Source organism: Ambystoma mexicanum, chromosome 1p (assembly GCF_040938575.1).
Source record: "Ambystoma mexicanum isolate Mex_15411 chromosome 1p, UKY_AmexF1_1, whole genome shotgun sequence".
Lineage (NCBI taxonomy): Eukaryota > Metazoa > Chordata > Amphibia > Caudata > Ambystomatidae > Ambystoma > Ambystoma mexicanum.
The window spans coordinates 268,660,467-268,686,685 of NC_090921.1; the positions used below are offsets into that span (position 1 = coordinate 268,660,467).

The 26,219-nt window shown below is 49.0% G+C and overlaps 1 protein-coding gene across 2 annotated transcripts in view; it reads left to right on the top strand.

The window, feature by feature from the left end:
* Positions 1–26,219, top strand: part of ARRB2 (arrestin beta 2) — an 893,685-nt gene that overhangs the window by 193,296 nt on the left and 674,170 nt on the right. For both annotated transcript variants that reach the window (XM_069646588.1, XM_069646589.1), the window contains 2 exons: positions 25,109–25,305; positions 25,610–25,669. In XM_069646588.1, the coding sequence (XP_069502689.1) occupies positions 25,109–25,305; positions 25,610–25,669 (257 nt within the window). The remainder of the gene's footprint in view (positions 1–25,108; positions 25,306–25,609; positions 25,670–26,219) is intronic.

Genomic DNA, 26,219 nt, shown 5'->3' on the forward strand with positions numbered 1-26,219 from the left:
AGAGTATACACAATAGGGCTAAAAACACAGTAGAGCAAACAAACACTGACCAGAGCTTTGTATCAAAAGTATATAATTATTTATTTAAAACACACTTTAGGAAATACACTAGAACTCTAAATCAAAAGCAACTTAAAACACAGTCAGGTAAAGTATATACACCTCCCTTAATAACTATAAGACAAGTCAGAGTTAAAACACCACTATTTGTTAAAACAGATGTGCGCGCGTAACCTAGACGGCACTCCAATAGTTAAGTTAAAGGGAGAGAAAAAGGCAGGGCATAAAATAAAACCGTTCCCAACACTTTTAGAAGTTCAAAGCAAGGGAGTAAAGGCAGTATACACTCTAAAGCCAAAGTTCATAGGCCAGGCACACTTTAAATGGAGCAAAGCGAAATGTGCCCAAGATCACAGTTTCAAATACACTAAAAGTCTTTGCAGAATGTTCAAAAGAGGTTGGGGTGATTCAAGAAGTAGGGTTAGAAGGTCTGGGGCCAACCCAGTTGGAAAGCCAAGGATTTAAGGGTCACCTTGGGCAAACCGAAGAAAGGGGGGCCAGGCAGAACACAATACCTTAAAGAGCGAGGAAGCTCCAGCAGTGGCAATTGTTCCTGGCAGTGTTTGCAATTCGTTGTTTCGACCAGGGGAAGAGAGGATCTCGTCGAGGAGGAAACTTTGAGTCGTTGCACTGCCCAGGGATGAAACCAGCCGCGGAGTTCGTCGGTTAAAAGGTGCGTTCCTTTTATTCGCGGTCAAAGTGGTGAAGCTTGGCTATCCGGCCGCCGGGGTGCTTGGCATGGGCGATACGACCAAGAGGCGTCTTTGGAAGGTGAAAGGGGCAAACTGGTTGATCCCACCGGCTCAAAGGAAGAAGACTCGTCCAGCAGAAGATCTTCTCTTGTCGTTGGGAAAGTGGCGAGTTCGTTGCAGAAGGGCTCCACCGGTGGTGTCGTCGTTGCAGATGGCTCAGCTTCTTCCCTCTTTGGATTCTTAGGTCCAGTGGCGACTTCTGAAGTTCCAGTCCTAAAGGCCCTGCTTTTATGCGGAAAAACCCCCATGCAACAGCCTAGCTGTCACTCAAACATGCTAAGTGGTGAGCCAGGCGGCTCACCACTGGGCCAATCAGAATAGAGTGCGACTTGGGTTGCTAAGGCAACGCAGTCCACAGTGCCAATTCCCCTCCCCACACATCCTGTGGAACCCAGACAGAGTGGCACCATTTGGAGGGCTTCTGGGGAAAGGCCGCCAAAATAGTGGAACAAAGGGCCCGACCTTGGTTAGAGTTAGAGAGACGGATACGAACGCCATTTTAAAAAAGAGTTCTGGCAAAAAGACCCAACCGTTGATTTAATATTAAATAAATAAACCAGCGGTATCTTTAACATTGCACCAAAAAGTGGTGCGTTTAAAATCAATGGGAAAAACCCATAGGGAATATTCCGGTGGAATATTTTGCGTGTTAAGCACTGCCACCAGCCAGAAACTCGACAAGGGGGGGACTGCACAGTGCCCCCTTGGAAACAGACCCAGGGGCAATCGAATTAACCCCTTCCAGTACTTCCACAATATGATGGTTGTACTGGTTCTGTTCACAATTTTGGACTAGTAAAGGCAATGGGGATTTTACATGCCCTGGGAGACAGTAGTCAGTCCCAGGGTATGGAGTCTATGTTTGGGGGTCACTATGACACCCCTGTGTTACTGCACTGAGGGTTTTGTGTAACACACATAAAAATAGATGATTCCCTATGGAGTAAAAGACCCCATAGCCCATAAGCACACACAGAGTCAAAGACATACCTCAAATCATGCCTAAGAGTGGGAGGAAAAGAGTCTCAATCTTAGCAGGAGAAAAAAACAAACCCCAAAAATCCAGCAAAGCTGCTGGTGGGATTCACTAGGTTTGGGAAATTAGCCTTATAAGAGAATTCTCCCTAACACTACTTTGTCAAAATAGAGTAGTAAGTCGGCTCTCTGGCAAGATTCTCGACCTGACGAAAAGACGTCAAAGGTATCGAATCAAGTCCATCCACGATACCGCCGAACAAGGATAAATCGTTGAGGCCTTGGATGATTTCATCAACGTCATCAGTGCCGAGCACTTCAACACCAAAATCAAGGGCGATTACTAGTAAATCGAAGCTGTCTTCGACAGTCAACGGAATCCTACGATCCCATCGAAGCCAATACCGGTTCAGGAAAAAATCTTTAAGCCATTACCGAAAAAAGACTTTTGTCAATGTCCTCCATTTATGAAGAGGACATTGCTTCTGATGAGGAGACTTCACCCTTTGGGGTGCAGTTTTGCACTCGAAATGTAGCTGAAGAGCTCATTGACCCAGAGTCAAGGATGAAAGACCTCTTTGACTCAGTCATCTAGTGGGCTTGATACTTCACCAGAGCTGGAGTTTGGCAGGCCTGACCCGTCAGAGTATGCTGATTCGGGTTACAGTAACCTTGTGAACAGGGTCATGGAGTACATGGGGTGGGGGAGGGCTTCCCCAGCAATATGAGCAGAATGACATGACTGGAAGCAGTAGCTCAAGGTTACTGCCTTCCTTTTCAAAAAAGGCCTCAAGATCATCCACCTGGAACTAACTCAAAATTCCAGATCTGCTCCGTGTGCAGGAGATTTTAACCCTGCTAGAGAAAGGTTCAATAAAACATGTACCTGTAGCAGAGAGCAACAAGGATTGGTGTTCCCCCTACTTTCTCATTCCCAAGGACGGAGGATTGAGACCCATCTTGGACTTGAGAAACTTGAACAAGTTCCTCAGGAAGGACAAGTGCGAGATGGTTACCCTTTCTCAGATCCTTCAGGCTCTCCAACTCCAAGATTGGTTGGTATCATTAGACCTTCAGGATGCTTATTTTCATGTGCCAATCCATCTCGAGCACAGGAATTACCTGCGGTTGGTGATTCTCATTATCAGTTTTGAGTTCTGTCATTCGGGCTGACCTCCACACCAAGGGTTTTCACCAAACTGATGGCGGTAGTGGCAGCGAGTCTCAGGAGAGGGGGGGGATTCAAGTCTACCCCTACCTAGACGATTGGCTGATCAGTGCTCATTCACCCAAGCAAGCCAAGGAACATCTCAGTATCAACTGCCACTCCCTACACAGACTGGGCTTCTCCCTCAATTACAAGAAGTCCCATATGATACCATTCCAAAGATTCCAGTTCATCATAGCGGTCTTGGATACTTCCTCGGGGAAAACCTCACCTTCCGAGTTGAGAGCTCAGCACATTCAGCAGATGGTATCAGAATTCTAGAATGCCCAGCATCTTCCAGCCTTCTATTTTCTGAGGTTGCTCTGTCTCATGCCATCCTGCATGTTCCTGGTGCCAGAGGCTCGATTGAGAATCTGATCCCTTCAGTGGGCTCTCAGAACTCAGTGGTCCCAATTTTCAGGGAATATGTCAGATCGACTGCAAGTTCTGAGCAGAGTTGCTCAAGACTTTCTTTGGTGGGCATGCAAGGACAACATTCTCAAGGGGGAATCTTTTTGGCAACCATGGCCGGAGATAACAGTAATGACGGACACCTCACTCCTGGGCTTGGGAGCCCACACCAGCTACTGACAATCGGCGGTCGTTGGTCTCCATCGGAGTACAAACTACACTTCAACCTTTTAGAGCTGAGGACAGTCAGAGTAGCATTGAAGGCCTTCCTGCCCTCGGTACGGGGGAAAGAATGTCCTGATAATGACGGACAACACAGTGGCCGTGTACTACCTCATCAAGGGAGGAGGTGTAGCGTCACGACCACTGTGCAGAGAAGCAATGCAGCTCTGGTTCTGTGCGATACAAAAAGGAATCTCTGTTGGCAGTTCATCTAGCCGGAGAGCAGAGCACGGCGGTGGAAGCTCTGAGCAGGCAGAGCAGTCTCCCACAAGTGGGAACTAGCTCAGGAAGACCTTCAAGAGATCTTCACCCTTTGGGGAACCCCTTAAGTGAATCTGTTTGCGACTGGTGTCAATCGAAAGTGCGAACAGTACTGCTCAAGGGAATTACCACCAAGATCTGCTAGGATACATGATATGGCATTTATAACACACCCTTGCCTCGTTGCGCCTATACACAAGTGTTTCAAGGTGCAACGAGGCAAGGGTGGGAGAACAGAGGGAAGACTGAGACAACAATCTTACTAGGCAAGGTGCGGGAGACTGGGGAAAGGGGAAAGTATAGGGGGAAAGTGCGTTTCCTCCAGTCCCTGTGATTCCTCACATGATCAGGAGGTTGAGAAAGTCCGGGACATCCATGATCCTAATTTCTATGGATTGGGCCAGGAGAATGTGGTACCCGGATCTTCTGGACATGTCCCATCTGCCCTCCAATATGTCTTCCACAAAGAGAGGATCTTCTCTCGCAAGCAGAAGGTCGGGTTCTCCATCCAGAGGTCAAGCCACTTGGCCTTCACGCATGGTTTCTGAGAGGCTGAGATATAAGGATTGGGACCTCCCAGATGATGTAATGGAGATTTTGCTTTCGGCCAGAAGGCCAGCAAACAAATACCGATGTCGTTGGAATAAATTCAGTTTCTCCAGCATGGAGTCTGGCATGGATTCACATGCTCATGAATATTCCCCGTCGTCAGGCTGGGAATCCTCCGGAAAGAAAACATCGGTATCAGTTTCGTTTCTGATCTGTCTTTCTTAGTAACCAATCACTGGTCTCTGGGTCATACTGCCCCAGCCAATGACTGCCCTCTCCCTAAGCCCCACCTCTGGCAGCCATCCTCAGATTTTTACCGCAAGCTCAAGTGTTGGGAGTCCTCGTGTTTAGCTCTCGAGCTTTTGCTTCATTTTTGCGCTTTTTCAAAGAGAATTTCGAATTTTTCGTTCAAATTAGAGCCTCAAGCTCCACCGTCTCTACTTCCGATTAACGGGGATCCGTGTCGGATTTTTCTACGCCCCTCAAGGGTGAAAATTTTGTCGAGTTGCGCTTCTTGGAGGAGTCCAGGAGTTTCTGCGGCCTACTCGAACATGGCCCAGGAGAAAGGAAGCTCGACGCCCGGAAAGCTGTTCAGGGTTTGCCCTGGATGCTAGCTTCAGGATGTGTTCAAGGAGGACGAGCACTCGAAATGTCTCTACTGCCTTCATGAGGACAAAACGCACGTGGAGAAGGACTGTGCATTTTGCGGGAACATGTCGGAACGGACCATCAGGGACCGACACCTTCGTCTCTCCAACTGCCTGGAAGGAAATAGCCCGTCAGGTGAGAAGAAGTAGTAGTCTGAGCGGTCTTCTAAGTCCTGTGAGGGCGCCCCGGCGACTGGGGCCCAACAGAAGGCAAAGCACTGCGAGTCCGCGGGCACCGGGATCGCCGAACGGTCGGGCTCTTCGACTGCCAGGCAGGGCGCATCCTCCCCAGGGCCATCAACCACGAGCCAACGCTTCCTCAGGGAAGAGGAAGGCCGAGAACCCGGCGAAGCTTCTGGAGAGGCCCCAGTCGAGCTCGAAGGATCCGGCCGAGGGGGAGCGAGGCGGTGACCCTCCCCCCAAGGTGAAGGCCACAGGCCCGCATAAGGTGGCAAAGGCCTTGATTCACCCGGCCAAGGCCTCTATCGAGGAAGTAGCGGCGGCCTTGGCGCAGCCTGTGGAGGCTACACCAGTGGAGGCAACCTCGGAGCCCAGAGTCTCTCTGCCTCTGTGGAGGGAAGCCTCTTTCAGACCCATCGAAAAGACTGCCGTGAAGACCCCGGCGGAAAAAGAGGGGGGGCAGTGGCCATTGTGGACACGGACACAGCATCTGAGGAGGAGCTGGTAGAAGTCTTAGAGGGCCTCGACGAGGGCGTCGAAGAGGCCCGTTCCCACGGGAGGGATCACGACGAGAGCGACGGCAGCACCGGCGAGGGTCCTAGTCACCCCTCACTTACGGAGCCGCAGGACAACTCGGCGGCCATTTTGTTGGTAATACAATCGTTATGTTCGGAGATAAGGACGAGATTGCCCTTACTACTGACGTAGGAATCGGAACCAGGCTCGACGGAGGAGCCAGAGCCAGGCCCGGCGGGAAGCCCCCCGAACCAGAGAAGACGGATCCATCCAGTCCCGCCTTTTCAGCCCTCGCGGTCTACTCGACCTTTGCCCACGTCCCCCGTCCCTGGGGATGACCCAGGAACGGACACGGCCACGACGGGTACCGACGGCGGTGACGAGGAGACGGAGCTCCCATCGCCCCCAGCCCGGGCCTCCCCGCCCAACGAGATCGGATATTTCCATGCAATGATCGCCTTGGCATCCAAGCTTTTTCAGCTCTGCCCCGAAGAGAAGAAGGAAGGTTTCCTTTACCAACGGCGCGAGGCCACGAGGAAAACAGTCCTCGCCGTGCCTCTGCTGGATAACATCTGGGACGAGGGCCTCGCCCTTCTCAAGAACCAGTCTACGACGCCTGCCAAGAGGGGAACGGTACGAGAAGTAGTACCGGGTCCCCGACGCGGCCCCTTTGTGCCTCGACCCCTGACTCGGTCATCTCAGCGGCGGCCAAGAAGAAAGCGGGGGGGCATCGGCCTCAACGCCAACTTCCCCGCCGGACGGCGAAGGAAAGAAGCTGGATGCAATGGGACGACAAGTTATCTCGTCGGCGGCAACAACGATTAAGGCGGCCAACGCCATCGCGATCGTGGCCCGCTACGACAGGGAGTTATGGTACAAGATCGCCCCCCTGTTGGACTTCCTACCGGACGACAAGATGGCTGAGGCCCTGGAGATCTTGCAAGAAGGCGAAGTGGCGTCAGACCACGCCATTACGGTGGCAACGGACATTGCCGACACCGGTTTCCGCCAGCTAGGCAACAGCGTTTGCCTTAGACGACGAGGGTGGCTCAAGGCGACGGATTTCCGCCAGGACGTACAAGCCAAGGTTTTGGACGGGAACAATCTGGTTGGGAAACCAGTGGATGAGTCCCTCCAAGCCATCAAGGTGGACACTGAGACAGCTAAGGCCCTTGGCGTTCTCCGGCTACGAAGGCTGTCCTTTTGGAGCACCGGAGGCAAGCAGGGTGCCGCCAAGCGGCCCGCTCCTCGTCGCAGGAAGCCTATAGAGGACGAGGCAAGTCGGGTGGACCCCGCCGTCGTCGCCAGGGAGGCCAAGGCAGCAAGGCGTCCTCCAAGCAAGATTGAACCGACCGTGGTGTCGGGCCCCCACTGAAGCACCCCCGGTGGAAGGCCGGCTGGCGAAGTTCGTCAGCGTGTGGGAGTCCATCTCCACAGGCCGTTGGGTGCTGGACGCCCTGGCCCAGAGGCACGCCCTCAAATTTCTAAAAAGGTGCCCCCGCATTCCACCCTTGGCCAGGAAGGAAAATCGCGTCCCTCAACTGCTATTGGAGGTAAGGGCGATGTTCAAAAAAGGTGCCATCAAGCTTGTCCCGAAGAGGCTCCGGGACTAGAGTATACTCGAGGTACTTCCTTGTGAAAAAGAAGACAGGAGGATGGCGCCCCATCCTGGACCAATGACTGAACAAGTACATCAAGGCACAGAAGTTCCGGATGGTCACCCTCCAGCACGTGCTGGGACAGCTGGAGGAGGGCGATTTCCTGTCGTCGTTGGATTTGGAGGATGCGTACTTTCACATCCCCATTCTAAAAGGACACCGAAAGTTCCTCAGGTTTGTGGTCCAAGGTCGGCACTACCAGTTCAAGGCCCTCCCGTTCGGATTGAAGTCGGCACCCAGGGTGTTCACCAAGTGCCTCGCACCGGTGGCAGGGCGGCTGCGCCTGCAGGGGATCCACGTCTACCCCTACCTGGATGACTGGCTCATCCGAGCAAGGACAAGGGAGCTTGCCGTGGAACACACAGCGAAGACCGTCCAGCTGCTCATGGACCTGGGATTCTCCATCAACTTTCCCAAATCCCACCTGGTCCCGTCGCAAGTCGCACTGTTTCTGGGAGCCAAGCTCGACACAGTGGCGCGTCTGGCCTCGCCGTCGGAGGAAAGGACGAATGCCATCCTGGGCAAGGTGCAGCCTCTGCTGGCCACGGACGTGGCCATGGTGAGGTCCATCCAGTCCCTTCTCGGGATGATGTCCTCCTGTGCAGGCTTGGGATGCGCCCTCTGCAAGAGTTCCTCGACGCCCGCTGGATCCAAGCGACGGGCAGCTTCGAGGACAGGATCCCGCTCAACGAGACCTTCCGACGAGCGATCCGGTGGTGGGGCACCCGCGCTCATTTGACGGCGGCACAGACTTTCAGACCCCATCTCACCAGATAACAGTGACGACGGATGCCTCCCTGGAATGGTGGGGAGTGCACACCGGAGAACTTCACGCGAGAGGCCTTTAGCTCCCTGAGGAGAAGCCGCTCCACATCAACATCCTGGAGCTCCGTGCAGTGTTCTGGGCCCTCAGGTCCTTTCTCCCGTTCCCCAAGGGCAAGGTGGTGAGAATCTTCACCAACAAAACCACCACGATGTTCTACATCCGGAAGCAGGGAGGAACCAGATCCCCAGCCCTCTCCAGGATCTGTGGCATTGGGCCGTCGCCCAAGGGATGTTTCTGGTGCCCTTTCATCTGGCAGGGATGAAAAACACCATCGCCGACTCACTCGTGCCACGAGTGGGAACTATGTCGAGATCAAGCGGATCGTCTCTTCCGACTATGGGGAAAACCGCAGATCGACCTGTTCTCGACGGCGACGAACTCCAAGTGCCAGAGGTTCGCCAGCCAAGGAGCATGGGCGATGCTTTCTCATTCCCCTGGGACGGCCTGTTCCTATATGCATTCCCGCCGTTGCTGCTCCGACTGTTGAACCAGCTCAAGAGGTCCCGGTGTAGGATGATCCTCGTTGCACCGGCGTGGTCGAGGCTGATCTGGTTCCCGGACCTTCTGGACTTGTCAGCGTCCCCACCAGTCAAGCTGCTGACGGACACGGATCTTCTCTCCAGAGAAGGAGGTGCCATACTTCATCACAACCCGGTGTCGCTGAACTTGCAGGGCTGGCTCCTGCAGCACTAGAGTTTGGAGGGTACGATATCCCGGCTGACTGCAGAGAGGTTCTTGCAAAGGCCAGGGCGTCCTCAACTCCAGTGCTACGGACGTAAGTGGAAGAGGTTCTCTGTCTGGTGCCGTGCACAGAAGATTAACCTTCTACGGATTACGGCCCCTCAAGTGCTGCCGTACCTACTGTCGCTGGCCAAGGCTGGACTGGCTCACGCTTCCAAGATACATCTGGCGATCTCCCGATACACCAGAACCACAGGACGGGCGTCCTTGTGGTCCCATCGCCTGGTGAAGGAATTTATGAAGGGACTGTTCCAATCGTTCCCGCTGGTGAAGGCCCCTGCCCCGGCGTGGGAGCTCAACGTGGTGCTGACCAGGCTCATGGGGGCGCCATTCAAGCTCCTGCATTCGGCACCGTTGAAGTTCCTGTCCTGGAAGCCTGCGTTTCTTGTGGCCATCACCTCCGCACGACGAGTGGGAGAGATCCAGGCCCTATCCTGCAAGCCTCCATACTTGACTTTTCACGAGACGAGGGTGGTGCTGAGGATGCACCCCTCCTTTATGCCCAAGGTGCCGTCGGACTTCCACCTCAACGAGCCCTTGGTGTTACCTGTTTTCTTTCCATCGCCTTCGTCGCCCGCCGAGAGGACTTTGCACTTGCTGGATGTGGCTAGAGCACTGAAGTTCTACGTGGACCGCACAAAGAGTTTTCAGAAGACATCACAGCTATTTGTGAACTTTGGACATGTGAACCAAGGGAAGGCTCTCTCGAAGGCTTCCATTTCCAGATGGCTTTCCGGCTGCATCATGCACTGTCATCGGTTGGCAAACCGACCGTTGCCCGGCCGCCCGAGAGCCCATTCGACCAGAGCGATCGCTGCTACTACGGCGTTCCTGTCTGGTGTGCCCCTGCTGGACATCTGCAGGGCTGCTACGTGGAGGTCGACTCGCACCTTCACGAGATTCTACTGCGTCGATCGGGACTCCAGGGAGGAGTCCAGGGTCGGCCAAGCAGTGCTATGCAACCTGTTCGCCTGAAGGTGGGCCTGGTGAGGAGGTAAGAGTTACTTAATGTTGAGCCTTTTGCCACCTCCCGTGATTGTGCATGTGTGTACTGCTATGTATTCTTGTATTCATGAGCATGTGAATCCATGCCAGACCCCATGCTGGAGAAGGAACAAGTTACTTACCTGTAACTGTTGTTCTCCAGCATGGGTCTTGCATGGATTCACATGCGAACCCTCCCTCCTACCCTTCTGCGGCTCTTCACTTGGTCATACTGCCACTTTACGTGCTACCAAATCTGAGGATGGCTGCAAGAGGTGGGGCTTAGGGAGAGTGCTGTCATTGGCTGGGGGCAGTATGACCCAGAGACCAGTGATTGGTTACTACTAAGAAAGACAGATCAGAAACGAAACTGATACTGATTTTTTTCTTTACCGAGGATTCCCAGCCTGACGACGGGGAATATTCATGAGCATGTGAATCCATGCCAGACCCATGCTGGAGAACAACAGTTACAGGTAAGTAACTTGTTCCAACTGGTGCAAGGACAAGAATGTGGACCCTTTTCAATGTGGCACTCCTATGGTGCTCGTTCCTGTTTCATATGGCTAATCTGGGGCGCCTAATTGGAACCATAAAAGGATACCTGGCAGCGCTTTCCATTTTTAAGTGCTCCTCTGAAGAGGTCTCCTATTTCAAAATACTGTTAATTGTTCAATTTCTGAAGGGACTCACAAATGTGTACCCTCCAGTCCCATTTCATGCCCTGCCCTGGCCTGGGATTTAAACCTTGTGTTAACATTTTTAATTTGTACCCCTTTCGAGCCTTTACATTCCTTCCCACTAAGGCTTTTAACTCTGAAAACTGCACTTCTTGTGGCATTAACATCACCCCGCAGGGTAAGTGAGTTGCAGGCTCTTTATTGCAAGCCTCCCCACACTACTTTTCATAAGTATAGTCCTCAGAGTAAAACCTTCATTCCTGCCGAAAGTAGTCTCTGATCTACATCTGTCCCAGAAGATAACACTTCTATCTTTCTATCCTCCCCCCTCATTTGGGCAAAGAGGAGGAGAGGCTGCATAGGCTGGACCCAAAAAGGTCTCTTAGCTTTTATATTGCAAGAATGGCGCAATTTAGCCATGATGATCAACTATTTGTGGGATATACCGGCCCTAAATTGGGCCTTGTAGTAACCAAACAAGCCATATACCGGTGGATTATACTGGCTAATGGCGTTTGCTACATACTAGTGGGCAAAGACCCGCTGGAAGGGTTTTGAGCTCATTCCACGAGGGGCATGGCAACTTCGGTGGCTCTTCAAAGGGATATCCCTATAATTGACATCTGCTCTGCAGCGACTTGGTCGTCCATTCATACATTCGTTGAACACTATTGCTTGGACTCCTCTTCTACTCGAGGAGGTCTTTTTGCTAAAGCAGCCCTTCATTCCATTCACGATTAATTTTAATAGTACTTCCTCCTCCAAATTGTCACTGCATTGGGAGTCTATCAAAGATTAGGAATACTCGGGAGGACACAATCCATTCGAAGAACAAGTAACTTACCCCTACTAACGTTCTTTCGACTGCATGTTCCTCCAACGTATTCCTCATCGCCCCTCCCTGCCTACCCCGCTGTACAATTCATGTGAATTTACACTCTGTGTTTCCTGAGAGCTTGTAGTCTGGGGTACGCCTGGTTAGGTCCTCGATTAATGGAACAAAAAAACAGAACTGAAGCCAACGGGCGCTGCACAAGCTATTTATACTGCTGACGTCGACGCTCCACAGCCGCTCTTGAGGGACATCGACACAATGACATGTGCACAGCACCCTCTGCCGAAGCTTTCCGAAGCAGCAAAGCTGGTGAGATACGAATATCAAAGATGAGGAATACATGGGAGGAACAGCCTGTCAAAAGAATGTTACCAGGGGGTAATTAACTTGTTCTTCTGGGTGTTGGTGGCTTTTGTGATTTGGTTGTCGTATTTATTTTTGGCCTTGAGATTTTCCTTTTAGTATGCTCGGATTTGTTTTTGATAGTTTCTTTTTGCCTGGTCGTAGTTTTACCTCCATTCTAGTTAGTTTCTGGGTTTTTTTTTTCATTGTTTTCAGGTGGGGTGTACACCATCTTGCCACTGCTTTATTTTTGTGATCGGATGAAGGGTTATTCCTGGGAGATGCTCGCTATTGTTTTGGCGATCCATTTGTGGATTTGTTCTGCTTTTACGTCTAGGTCCATTCCGTACAGGGTTGCGGTTGATGGTTTGGAGGATTCCAGTTGTTCATTAAGTTACTGCTTTTGGTGGTATTCGAGATCGAGGTGGGTGGAGACCTTTTGGGGTTGTTTGGGTGCATTAGCTGTAAGTTGGATCACGAACGGTAAGATGAGTTGGTTGCTCCATAGTTTTTGTATTAGAGACGCAGTTGAGCTCAGTTTTTCTTTTTGGTGAAGAAACCATCTGGTGTAGTTTCATTGCCTTGAGCTGCTTGATTAATGATTTTTGTGATTCAGATTGGTCCACATATTTATACATTAACTCTGCAAATCCGACGTCTATCCATTTCACCATGTCGCACTAATTTTTGAATGGATTGTGTCCTCCCACGTATTCCTCATTTTATGATAATTCGTTATCTCCAGCTTTGCTGCTTTGGAAAAAAAAATTCTCAGCAGAGGGCGCTGTGCTCGAGGTTGCGGCATCGACTGTCCCTCGACGCACTCCGTACTCTGTTGACGTCACTGATGGTATAAATAACTCTAGCCGCGCCCGTTGCTTCAGTTCCCTTTTTCCAATCGCTTCGCTATCGAGCATGGCACACTTCGAGATTTTCTGTGGAAAATGTCGTCTTCTTCTACAACTCGACACCTAAGACTGGGTTTAAGAAGTGCATCGACTGTGGATCGAAAATGTCGATTACCGATCCTCACCGGTTTTGTCTCTGGTGCCTCGGTTCAAGTCATCGAACCGACGACTGTGGCTCCTGTCAGTCTATGACGGAGAAGGCCCTTCATGAGAGGAGAGGTAAACTGTCGGTGGGAAGGGAAGCTTCTAAACCTAAGGCTGTGTCCAAAAAACATAACAAATCGACTGATTCTAAGGAATCGGATCGTCATAGGCATTCCAAGAGATCTCGATCTCGTAGCAGATCCAGTAGGTTGATGTGTAGTTTGGACTCCGATGGAGACCAACGACCGCTGATTGTCAGATCGTTGGTGTGTGCTCCCCACCCCGTGAGTGAGGCGTCCATTACAACTGTTATCTCCAGCCATGGTTGCCAAAAAGATTCTCCTTTGAAGATATTGTCGTGGCAAGCCCACCTTCGAAGATCCTGAGCAACAGCTCTCGGGACTTGCAGAAGATCCGACATACTCCCTGAGAATTGGGACCACTGAGTTCTGAGTGCCCATTGAAAGGATCTCCTTCTCAATCTGGCCTCTGGCACTAGGAAAATGCAGGACGACATGAGGCCGAGCAACTTCAGAAAATCGAAGGCCGGTAGATGCTAGGCATTCTGGAACTTTGTTACCATCTGCAGAATGTGGAGGGCTCTCACATCGGGAGGCGAGGCTTTTCCCGAGGATGTATCCAAGACTGCTACGATAAACTGGAGCTTTTGGGATGGTATCATGTAGGACTTCTTGAAATTGAGGGAGAAGCCCAATTTGTGAAGGAAGTGGCAGGTGACCGAAAGATGTTCCTGAGCTTGTTCGGGAGAACGTGCTCTGATCAACCAATCGTCCAGGTAGGGGTAGACTTGAATCCCTCCTCTCCTGAGACTCGCTGCCACCACCGCCATCAGTTTGGTGAAAACCCTCGGGCGGAGGTCAACCCGAATGGCAGAACTCGAAAATGATTGAGAGTTGCCAATCGCGAACCTCTGGTACTTTCTGTGCTTGGGATGAATTGGCACATGAAAGTAAGCATCCTGAAGGTCCAATGATACCAACCAGTCTTGGAGTTGTAGAGCCTGAAGGATCTGAGAAAGGGTCACCATCTTGAACTTGTTTCTCCCAGTCCCTGTGATTCCTCAAGTAATCAGGAGGTTGAGAAAAAGTTCAGGAAAACCATGATCCTGATTGCCCCAGATTGGGCCAGGAGGACGTGGTACCCGGACCTTCTAGACATGTCCATCTGCCCTCCAATAAGTCTTCCGCAAAGAGAGGATCTTCTCTCGCAAGAGGAAGGTCGAGTTCTCCATCCAGAGGTCAAGACACTCCACCTTCACGCATAGTTTCTGAGAGGTTGAGATACAAGGATTGTGATCTTCGAGATAACGTAATGGAGATTGTTGCTGGCCTTCTGGCCGAAAGCAAAAAGTCTTTGTACCGATGTCGTTGGAACCAGTTCAGTAACTGGTGCAAGGATAAGGATGTGGACCCTTTTCAATGTGGCAGCCCAATAGTGCTTTCTTTTCTATTACATCTAGCTAATCTGTGGCTCCAGATGGGAACAATTAAGGGATATCTTGCTGCGCTATCTATTTTTAAGCGCACTTCGGAAGAGGTTTCATACTTCAAAATACCATTAATCATTCAATTCCTAAAAGGGCTTACTAACGTATACCCTCCAGTACCTTCATGTCCCAACTTGGGATTTAAATCTAGTACTTACATTTCTGACTTGCATACCCTTTGAGCCTATGCACTCCTGTCCATTGAGGCTTCTAACATTAAAGACTGTTCTTCTTGTAGCCTTATCAGCCCGCAGGGTTAGTGAACTACAGGCTCTCTCATGCAGACCTCCATATACTACTTTTTATAAGGACAAGGTAGTTCTTAAAGTTAAACCTTCCTTTTTACCAAAAGTAGTTTCCGACTTCCATTTGTCACAAAAAATAGTTTTACCAACATTCTATCCTTCTCCTCATTTGGGCAAAGAAGAGGAGAGACTACATAGACTAGACCCCAAGAGGGCTCTTAGTTTCTACATTTCAAGGATGTCAAGATTACGCCAAGATGACCAACTTTTTTGGGGTTATACCGGTCATAAACTGGGTTTATCAGTGACAAAACAGACCATATCCCACTGAATCATTCTGGCCATAATTGAATGCTACAAATTGGCAGCAAAAGACCCACCAGATGGGCTTCAAGCCCATTCTATAAGGGGATTGGCTACTTCTGTGGCTCTAAAGAGGGGAGTTCCTGCAGCAGACATTTGTTCAGCTGCAACTTGGAAATCAATGCATACTTTCATCAAGCATTACTGTTTAGATACTGCTTCCTCCAATGAGGGGTTATTTGCCAAGCCGGTACTTCACTCCGTCCATGAAAACAGTATTTAGTACTTCCACCTCCAAAACTGCCACTGCTATGGGAGTCTATCATAAAATGAGGAATACGTGGGAGGACGCAATCCATTCGAAGAACCAGTTACTTACCAACTGTAACGTTCTTTCGACTGGATGTTCCTCCCACGTATTCCTAATCGACCCTCCCATCCTACCCCGCAGTACAGTTTACGTTTTCTTACACTTTCCTCTCACAAAGACTGCATCAGTCATGAGGCACGCCTGGGTGTTCCTCCTATAGTTCATCGAAAAAACAGAACTGAAGCAACGGGTGCGGCTCGAGCTATTTATACCATCAGTGACGTCGACAGAGTACGGAGTCAGTCGAGGGACAGTCGACGCCGCAACCTCGAGCACAGCGCCCTCTGCTGAGAATTTTCTTTTCCGAAGCAGCAAAGCTGGAGATAACAAATTATCATAAAATGAGGAATACATGGGAGGAACATCCAGTCAAAAGAAGGTTACAGTTGGTAAGTAACTTGTTCTTCTCACTCATTCATATGCTCCTTTCACTTAATCATTCACTCACTAATCATGGGGACCATATATATTTTCCACTTGCCTTTTGCGTCCCGTAGTGTTCCCAGTGTAGGTTTGCTGCTTTGATTCCTGCCACTGTGATACTTTTGACCCACTGATATTTTGCCTTGCAGAGTTTACCAGTCGGCCACCTTTGCCAAACTCTCACTTCTCTGCTTGGAGTAACCTGTCCACAACCAGGTAAAGCTGCCTTGATCTCAACTGCCTCCCCGCCCCCAGCAATCCCACCCTGCCAAGATCCTGAAAACTCAACCCACCCCCTCCCACTTAGTTACCACCTCCACACTCGCATCCTCCCAGTATGGCTAACCGCTCAAATCCGAGGTTTCAATTAGCGCACCATAAAGGCACCATCCCTACTAGTCCTCGCCACCCACAGAACCCAACACTCAATAAAAGCAACAACCCCCTTCCTGCTGAGTCAACTCAGCACTCACCACCTCTTCGATGTCATCCCCCACTTAGGTTTTTAATCTAGCTCACTACCACCAAACAGGCCTACGCCAATTTGGTCCACTCCTCCTGTTTCACCCCTACTAGCATCACCTTCCCTCCGGCAACGCAACCACCCCAATCAGGTCCCTGCTTTGCATCTCTAAGCACCTTCATGCAATCCTGGCCTCTAGCCCTGCTCAGCCGACCCTCCAACACTTACCCACACACCCCCAGCTCCCTCAAAATACCTTAAGAATGACACCTCGCCGCCCCAACATTCCTATTGAGCAATACTCCACTCCCCACCTCAGACATGACAAGAACTCCCACACCTACACTCTTGCGTCCTCCCCACACTTACAAACCTAGTGAAATTGCTCCTTAAATTTTTAAATAGCCACTAGGCCTCGAGCTAAGCACTCCACCCCACGCACCTCTAGGAGACTGTCACCACACTCCCCTCAGCCGACTGGAAATCCCACCACACCTCAGATACCGTCCAACCCCTTCTCCCCAATACTACACCTCTACAAACCCATTTAGCCCCAGCAATCGGCACACTAATTCATGCCCTCCCCTGCATACACTCCCATCCCTCGAAGCCACATTACCATCCGACATCCAGAACTTTTCCTCCCTCCCAGTTCTCACTACAATTCCATCAATAATTGGTAGGGCCTCTGTCCATTCACCTACCTCCAGAAACCATCTCTTTCCCCCCCTCTTCTTCTCCTCCCCTCTTCTTCTCCCCCCCTCTTCTTCTCCCCCCCTCTTCTTCTCCCCCCCTCTTCTTCTCCCCCCCTCTTCTTCTCCCCCCCTCTTCTTCTCCCCCCCTCTTCTTCTCCCCCCCTCTTCTTCTCCCCCCTTCTTCTCCCCCCCTCTTCTTTCCCCCCTCTTCTTCTTTCCCCCCTCTTCTTCTTTCCCCCCTCTTCTTCTTCCCCCCCCTCTTCTTCTTCCCCCCCTCTTCTTCTCCTTTCCCCCCCTTCTTCTTTCCCCATCAATGCCAGAACCGTCACAAAAGAAATCACCACAATGTATAGGCCGAATCTCCATCAGAACTCCCCAAAATCCTTTGTCACCGAAATCTGGTTCTCTCAAGGCTTCTGGCCGATTGCGCATGAAGCCTTCCCTCCGGATTACAAACTTATTGTCCGACGGGCAGCATTACCATCCGTCACAAAGCTTGCCTTTCAAAACCGCACACGGACGACAAGGCCTGCAACACAGACTGCGACTATCTCTTGTTAAAATTCCTGCTCTCCCCTCCTGTACCCACAGCTTCCTACTCCTCTATCAACCCCTGGGATACAACCAAAGCTTCGATGAATTCCCTAGTGACGCCATAGCAGCCATTGTGGTCTCCCAGGGGATTTAAAAAAAAAAAAAAAAAACGTTTATATAAGTTCAGTATGATAAGTATAACAGTCAGTTGGCAAGTAAGACTGCAGAGTTGTGGCGCAACCAGAGTTTCACCTTCCCATTTACCAATTTAAAGCGACAATACTTTTTACAAAGTTAATCTTTAGACAAGTAAGCCCTAAGTTCACACCAGATATCTTTTGGTCTGGACTCGTAAGGCAATTTCAATATATATAGTTCTTCACATTCATTGATCAATGTTAATTCTTTGAGCCATTTGTTAAAGGTGGGTTGTCTAGGATACTTACATTTCTTCAATATACATCGTTTTGCTACCATACATCCAATATTTAGTAGGGTTCTCCGCCTTTTTTCTGGTACATCATGCCATAATCCAAAGTTAGCAGACATTGGAGATTTGTGTCTGCCTGCCAGTGATACTAGGTAGTGTGTTGTATATTGACTCCTAATATTGTACCAAAACCTATGTAAAGTGCCTGCATTTGGTGTTCCACATCTCTGGCATTGCCCCTTGCACTCTGGGTATATTTATTTAAGTTTAAGAGGCGTATAGTGTAGCATGTGCAGTATTTTATATTGAATCAGATTTAGTTGCATGTTCATGGATACCTCCTTTCTAGTTTGACATGCGGCGGGGCTGCATCTGCGCAGTAACAGTGGGTGGCATATTGAGATTGGGCCGCTAACCAGTCACTTCATCTTGGGTCCGTTGAATCCCCCCAGTGTATATGATAGCGCCATATTCAACCATTTTTTTCATATCTCTCCGGCATGTCCCAGAAACTGGGACATGGCATTTTAGGTACCGATATCATTTTTTATTCGGGCCATTCTAGCCACCAGGGACATGGGTATACGGGACCAGGCAGATATTTTAGCATCTACATATTTTTGCAGGGATGTATAATTGTCCGCAATTAGAGCATCTTTGGCTCTAGACACTATCAACTTGTCCGCAGACCACTTTAATTGGGACTGTATTTGGGGGGATGGGGAGTATTGTCTGTCGGGGGGAATATTTCTGACCTGCTCTGTTCACAGTGAATCCGGAATATGCACCGATCTTGGCTATGTTTGTTTGTTTGTTTATTATTTATAGCGCGCACCAAACCCGAGGGTAACCGGGCGCGTTGTTCAAGGATACTTTAAACTTTACAGGTTACGCATGCTTACAAGTGGTCATGTTTTATTGCGTCCATTTTGTGTTGTGCGTCTCTAACCTATAGTAATACGTCATCAGTGTACAGTGATATGAGTTCCGGGGTGCCTGATATTCTCATGGCTCTATTACGGTGACGGGAGGGGATCGGGATCCGCCCTGGGTTCTATAGGCAGAGCAAACCGTAGGAGTGAATGGGGGGCAGCCCCGTCGAGTGCCTCTGCCAAGTTCAAATGGAGCAGATTGAGTGACTTTTGTGCGAACGGCTGCCATAGGTTTTGTGTATAATAGTTTCATATAATTTATGAAGGTGTCCCCCCCCCCCCGCATTTCTCCAGGATATGAAACAAAAAAGGCAATGAAACCATGTGAAATGCTTTTTGGGTGTCTATGGCTTCTGTCACTGCATTTGCCTCTGGGGAGATATGTGCCATTATATTAAACGCTTTGGGTTAAGGGACGTTGCTCTGCCAGGGATGAAACCTGCCTGCTAGTGATGGATCAAAGCGGGCATTAGAGGGAGCAATCTGTTGGCTAGGCCTTTAGCGTACATTTTGGTGTCTACTTTCATTACTTACGCTCTTGTCTAACCTAACTTGTTGCCACCTCACACGTGCGCATATATCTCGGCGGCCCCTGCCTATAAATGTGCCACCTGGCTACACCCTAGAACACTTTACACTGTGCCCAGCAAATTGCGTTGCACTGCTGTTGGTCGCCCATCTGTGCCTCTTCGCATCTAGATGTTTCTGAACTGTACCTACCCTCTTGTTAACTTGATCTAGGTACCCATGATCCTATGCACTTGAGCCCTTTGGTCGCTAACGGATTACTTGAACTGTGTTGTGCCTTATGGTCGCTAACCGACCACTTGAACTGTGTTGTGCCTTATGGTCGCTAACCGACCACTTGAACTGTGTTGTGCCTTATGGTCGCTAACGGACCACCTGAACTGTGTTGTGCCTTATGGTCTCTAACGGACCACTTGAACTGTGTTGTGCCTTATGGTCTCTAACGGACCACCTGATCTGTGTTGTGCCTTATGGTCGCTAACGGACCACTTGAACTGTGTTGTGCCTTATGGTCGCTAACGGACCACTTGAACTGTGTTGTGCCTTATGGTCGCTAACGGACCACCTGAACTGTGTTGTGCCTTATGGTCGCTAACGGACCACCTGAACTGTGTTGTGCCTTATGGTCGCTAACGGACCACTTGAACTGTGTTGTGCCTTATGGTCGCTAACGGACCACTTGAACTGTGCTGTGCCTTATGGTCGCTAGCGGGTCACCTTGTTTGTGCTGTGCCCTATCTTCATCAACAGACTATGCACTCTAGCCCACACGGTGCCTCGTGAACATTACACCCTCTATCACAAAGACGCAGCCCCAGCCTCAACCAGCTACCTGCACTATACTTTTATACCATCCTAGCCAGACACCTCAACCAAACAAGGAAAGCAAAGTGCATCTGCAGACCATTCCAATCCACCATGTGCAGAAACTTGACCTTGACCATCCTAGCTACAATCATGACATTTGCTACCCTCAGCTCTCGCCCCCCTACTGATAGAAACCTAAGACTCAGGGCAAGGCTACCTTGTATCTACGAACCCAAAAGAAACAGTACGGACAATACTGCTCGACTCCCATCTTCACAGACCCACATGGATAAGCAAACCCTAGTTACAACACCTCTAATTCCAATCCTAACTCCTACTCACCCCCACCAAAAGACACGTCAGAGTCAAAACAAACACACAAAAAGCTTCGTAAGTCATCCTATACCTAACAACACCTTAACTCTTACTGGATCCCTTATTAATGCCAGATCCATGGTAGCACATGTAATTGAAATTGCTGACATTCTGAACAACAGTAACATTGACTTCCTTGCTGTAACAGAAACATGGCTCCATGAGGCAGCAGGACCCTCACTGATGTTAGCCATACCTGACAACTACCAGATCTACAGAGTAGACAGACCCTACGCCAAAGGTGGTGGCCTAGCAATCATCGCGAAAACCACCTTGCCTATCCGACTCACCACCTCACACCCTTGCGCCTCCTGCGAAATACTATCAGCAAAATTGCAACTCTCCAACAACCGCACGCTAACCATTCACCTGATCTACAGGCCCCCAGGTCCCCTGGGAACCTTTGAAGATGACCTTACTACCCTCATAGCGAACAATACCCAAAAGGCGCATTCGCAAATGCTGCTGATGGGCGACTTCAACATTGGCTTCAACGAACCAGGCAATAAAAATGCCATTTCTATAACAGCTATCCTAAACGACCAAGGCCTTACCCAAAAAATTCTCTCTCCCACACATGCTAAAGGCAGAACCCTTGACTGGGTCTCAGAACTTAACTGCAACATAGTCATCACCTCCATTACCCCTCAACCATGGACTGACCACTCTCTAATAAACTTCACTGCCACACTTGACCTCCCCAGCCCTAAGACTATCAAAATGATACCACCACTCCCCACAAGAAATAAAAAAGATATTACGACAGAAAAACTTATCCCCCTCCTCCTCCCTACTATTAACGATCTGAAGGACAACACCGACCCAGACACACTAGTAGACACCTTTAACAAAGCTATGTCCCACGCACTAGACACTATTGCACCTGCAAAACTACGTAAAGCGAAGCAAGAAGCCCACCTTAACTCCTGGTTCACCCCCCACCTTAAGGACCTTAGAAAGCAGAAACGAAAACTCCAAACTATCTGGCGCAATTCGCCCACTAACGACAACAAAGCCAAGTTAACCCAAATTACAAAACATTACAAGTCTGAAATCATCAACACCAAAAGAAATGTATTCAATGACAGAATTACCAAAGCCAAATCGAATACTAAAGAACTATTTACCATACTCCGTGAAATGGAATCCCCTATCCAACCTTCTGACACGACCCCTAAGGACAAGATATGGTGCACGAATATTCAGAATGCCCTAGCTAACAAAATTTCCACCCTCCAACTTAAAATAAAGAACAAAAAAGATGCCCTCTCTCTTACTGACCAACAACTGCCTCCAGTAACCAAACCGACCACTATCCCCCCTTTTAGCTTTAAACCGATCTCCATCATCGACACTGAAAAGGCCATCCTCTCACTGAAGCCCTCTAACTGCAAGGGTGACAGCTGCCCAGCGCAAATAATAAAGGACGCTGCCAGAGACTTAGCCCCTTTCATCTCTAAGCTCATTAACTCATCCTTCAAATCCAACACAGTGCCAGCCAACTTAAAAGAATCCTGGGTCCTCCCCCTTCTCAAAAAACAAACCCTTGATCCCTCTATCCCGACGAACTATAGGCCCATCACCACAGTGCCCTTCCTACTAAAAATAATCGACAGAGTAGCCTATATCCAAATCCAAGAGTACCTAGAAGTCTATCATCTACTAGGCTCACGCCAATCGGGCTTCCGCCCGCTCCATGGTACGGAAACTGCCCTGATAGACCTCAAAACCAAAATTGAGGAACTCAAGGACAATGGGAAAACAGCGCTGCTACTTTTACTGGACTTGTCAGCAGCTTTCGATTTGGTGGACCATGCGGTCCTATGCAACCACCTCAAGCTGGCTGCCAACTTCACAGGAGACGCCATAGCTTGGGTCCAATCCTTTCTAGCCAACCGGACTATGAGAGTGTTCTCCGCCTCTACCTGTGCTGACCCCATCCAAATCACATGCGGAGTCCCACAGGGCTCCTGTGTCTCACCCACAATGTACAATATCTTCACCAAGCCATTGTTTGACAAGTTGGACAGTCTGGGTGTCTCCTACACTAATTACGCAGATGACACCCAGATCCTCATACCCCTTTCGGGTAACTACGAAGTGGACCTGGCTCTGGTGAACAAAATCTACATCCTCATTCAAGCATGGATGGCCACACATGGCCTCTGTCTGAACGACGATAAAACCGAAATCCTGCTCCTCGGTTCAGACCACAAACTATCCAAACTTACCCCGGACTACACCTCATTTAACATTGATAATAATACTATTAAGGCTATGCGTGAGGTCAAAATGCTGGGCTTTTACCTTGACTCAGCTCTCACCCTCAAAAAGCAAGTGAATTCCCTTGCCTCCTCTACTACCTACACATGCAAACTCATCCGTGCCGCCAGACCCTTCCTGTCCAGTGCCAGCGGCCTCACCCTAGCCAATGCCCTTGTCATGTCCAGACTTGACTACTGCAACGCCTTATACTCAGGTGCCAACAAGTCGGTCACCGACAAACTCCAGAGACTGCAAAATAATGCTCTGAGAGCAGCTCTGAACATCCCACGTAGAGAACATATTTCCAAACATCGGATTGAAGCCCATTGGCTAAAGATAAAGGACAGAATCCTTCTTAAAACTATCTCCCTCACGTCCAAATGCCTCAACAATCAAGCACCCCACTACCTAGCGGAAAGAATCAACTGGAGACCTTCCAACCGACTGACGAGATCTGCCAATACTTTCCTTCTGGAAGTCCCCAGATTCAAACTCGCCACAGCGGGCGGTGCAAGTTTCCCAGTCAGAGCTGCTCAATCATGGAACACACTCCCACCAGACCTTAGATGCCCTTTACCTTACACGAGCTTCAGATCCTACGCTCGCAAATGGCTGCACAACAACGACATGCAACGTCCTTCACCCTAGTGGTAACAGCACAAACCTGCTATAACTGCTCTCATTGCGCTTAACTGGATATTCTATATGCATTGTATCACCTACTGTAACCAACCACCGTTTTTTTTTTTTTCTTTTTTTTTTTTCTGTAATAGCCTATGTCAGGCTGTGTAACTAAGCTTCGAGTCATCTTGTATTGCTGCGCCCAAATGCCCTCGGGCTAGGAGCGCATTACCAAATAAATAAACATGAAACAAACATGAAACATTAATGATAACGGCCTATAAGAAACGCATTTGTTTGTTTTTCCCGGGTTGAGCAAGACTATATAACTATGGCTTCACGTAGCGACAATGGTATTTGGCCTATCGCACATATTCCTCCCAGAGTCTCAGTAACAAGGGTACTAGTAGAGTGCCGTATTCCATGTAGAACTCGCCGGTGAGCTTCACAGGTCCTGGTGCTTTGTTTTTGGGTAGGTCTTTAATCAATGGGCAAACCAACGGTCCAGGAGTTGCAGCAGGCATCTCTTCCAAGTTCTGCTTTGGATTCCTTCGTCCTGTGATCGACTCACCAAACAGCCTTGCCTTTTATGCAGATTTCTCTCATTCATTCCAGCCTAGTTGCCGGTCAAACAGCAGGGGTGCATTCATGTAACCAAGAGGATTAAGCATGCCGAGTTTCGGGCACCTCCCTCACTTCCTGCCCCTGCCAGACATACTGGAGCCAGAGGCGGACTTCACTATTGAATCCTGCCGAAGGCAAAACTAACCTGGTTTGGTGCGCAGAGTAAATCTCAAGAAGGACTTTTCCACAAAGAAATGGTGAAAAAAGACGACCAGGGCCGTTTTGACAAAAATTGCACCCTTGGGTGCTTTACTGCAACTGCGAACGCAGCCAGCCAGTATAGTCCGATGCTTGCCTAAAAATGCAGCAACAGTGGTTTGTAGTGGCGAGTGAAAATTGCGTGACCTTCTTCCCAAAAATCTAGCTGTACAATGGGCTTCAAAGTTCCTGGTCCACATCAAATTCCTCATTTCATTGGCAAGCTATGCATCCACCAAACGCTGCATGCTGAGAATACTGTAACTAAAAGGAATAGTAAATTGCTGTCACTTGGCCATACTCGTATCTTCTGGGAAATAGTGTGCTAAAGCACAGAAGGAGCAGAACTGCCTTTTGTTGCATGCAGGGTAAGCCCTAAAGCACCAAGTGAACTGAATTTCCAGTGGCCCAAAAATACGCCCAAAAATACCTCATATAGAGTGTTAAAGACCAGACTGAACTGCTAGTGTTCCAGAACTATTTTGTGAAGTCTTAATTATCCCTAAGCAAAGTGAGCTGTTATTTCTCTGCCATAATGCCCACTGTGGAAGAGTATGTAATCCCATAGTGTACTGAAATGTTAAGGTTTTGAAACGTTATATGCTGAGAACTTGAGTCTTGGGAAATGCAGTATCAATTCAAGCACATTGCTTGAAATGATAACCCGAAACCCTGTTGTAAGAAAGAATTTTGTTTTTAATCTTTCATGTCATCAGTCTTTAATATCGTAAAGTATCACAGTCTGCCTTTGGAAATTAATTGGGTCATGGTTGCCTAATTGTTCGGCTTTGGCTCTGATTTTGGGTCCTTCGTAAAAATATTCGGTGCATGTTAGTAAATCTGGCTATTCTGCACCCTGAACATAACTGTCTCAATCTTTTCCCTAACAGTTTATGTGACCTTGACCTGTGCTTTTCGTTACGGGCGGGAGGATCTGGATGTGCTTGGACTTTCTTTCCGCAAAGACCTTTTTATTGCAACATTTCAAGCATTTCCCCCTCTTCCTGAAGAGAAGAAGCCCTTAACAAGACTGCAGGAGAGGCTGATCAAGAAATTGGGCGAAAATGCTCATCCTTTCTTCTTCACGGTGAGATTCAATAAGCAGAGAGGCTGAGGAGTGGGAGGGAAGTAAGGTGCAAGTATGAAGACAGCAATCCACCACTCTCCCAACTTCTCACTCACCTACTTTTTCTCTCCCCACTTTTTCTATCACATTTCTCTTTGCATTTCCACTTCAGCTTTCTTTCTCCCTTTGTATGTTTTGGATCACTCTTTCTCATCCCATTCTCGGTTCTGCATACTCTTCACCTTATTTTCCCCTGAATCAAACTTTGTGACTTGGTTGTCTGCCTAATTCTCAGTTCAAATGTGAGAACTTATTTGCGTTTTAGATCCCTCAGAACTTGCCGTGTTCAGTCACTCTGCAACCTGGACCAGAGGACACCGGAAAGGTAAATACGTACATGTTTTGGAGCCTGTGTTTTGATGGTGGGAGGAAAACATCTTAAAGGTGAGAGGAGTAAATAAATGCTTTGGGATCCTTCGAGCAGCAAGCAAGAAACTAGTTAAGTTTAAATGTAAGTTTTATGTATGATTTGGGACACAATTCTGGACAAAAGAATAGCTTTGTGGAAATTGGGTATGTATGGTTGTGCACAATTTGGTGGAAGCAAAGAAAGAAATTCTATTGTGCCTCTTTCATATTGTGTATGCTCTTGTGAGGGATGGAGGTGTTTTGGATATAAGGTCATTTCGCTTTAGTTTTTGCTTCATAGGTGGGACATGCTCTTTTGGTGAAGGCGAGCTGGGCAGTTTTCCAACCCCCATTTTCTTTTTTATTAACATTGGCTAACGTTGAGAACACTACAACTTTGTGTCCGCCTCTCATTGCTGACCCCTCACACATGGTGTCAGAGGTGGGATCGGATACAGTTGACACAAATGGGGATCCTACATGAGTATAATAGACTCCATGCCTACATATCTTACATCTAATGAGGA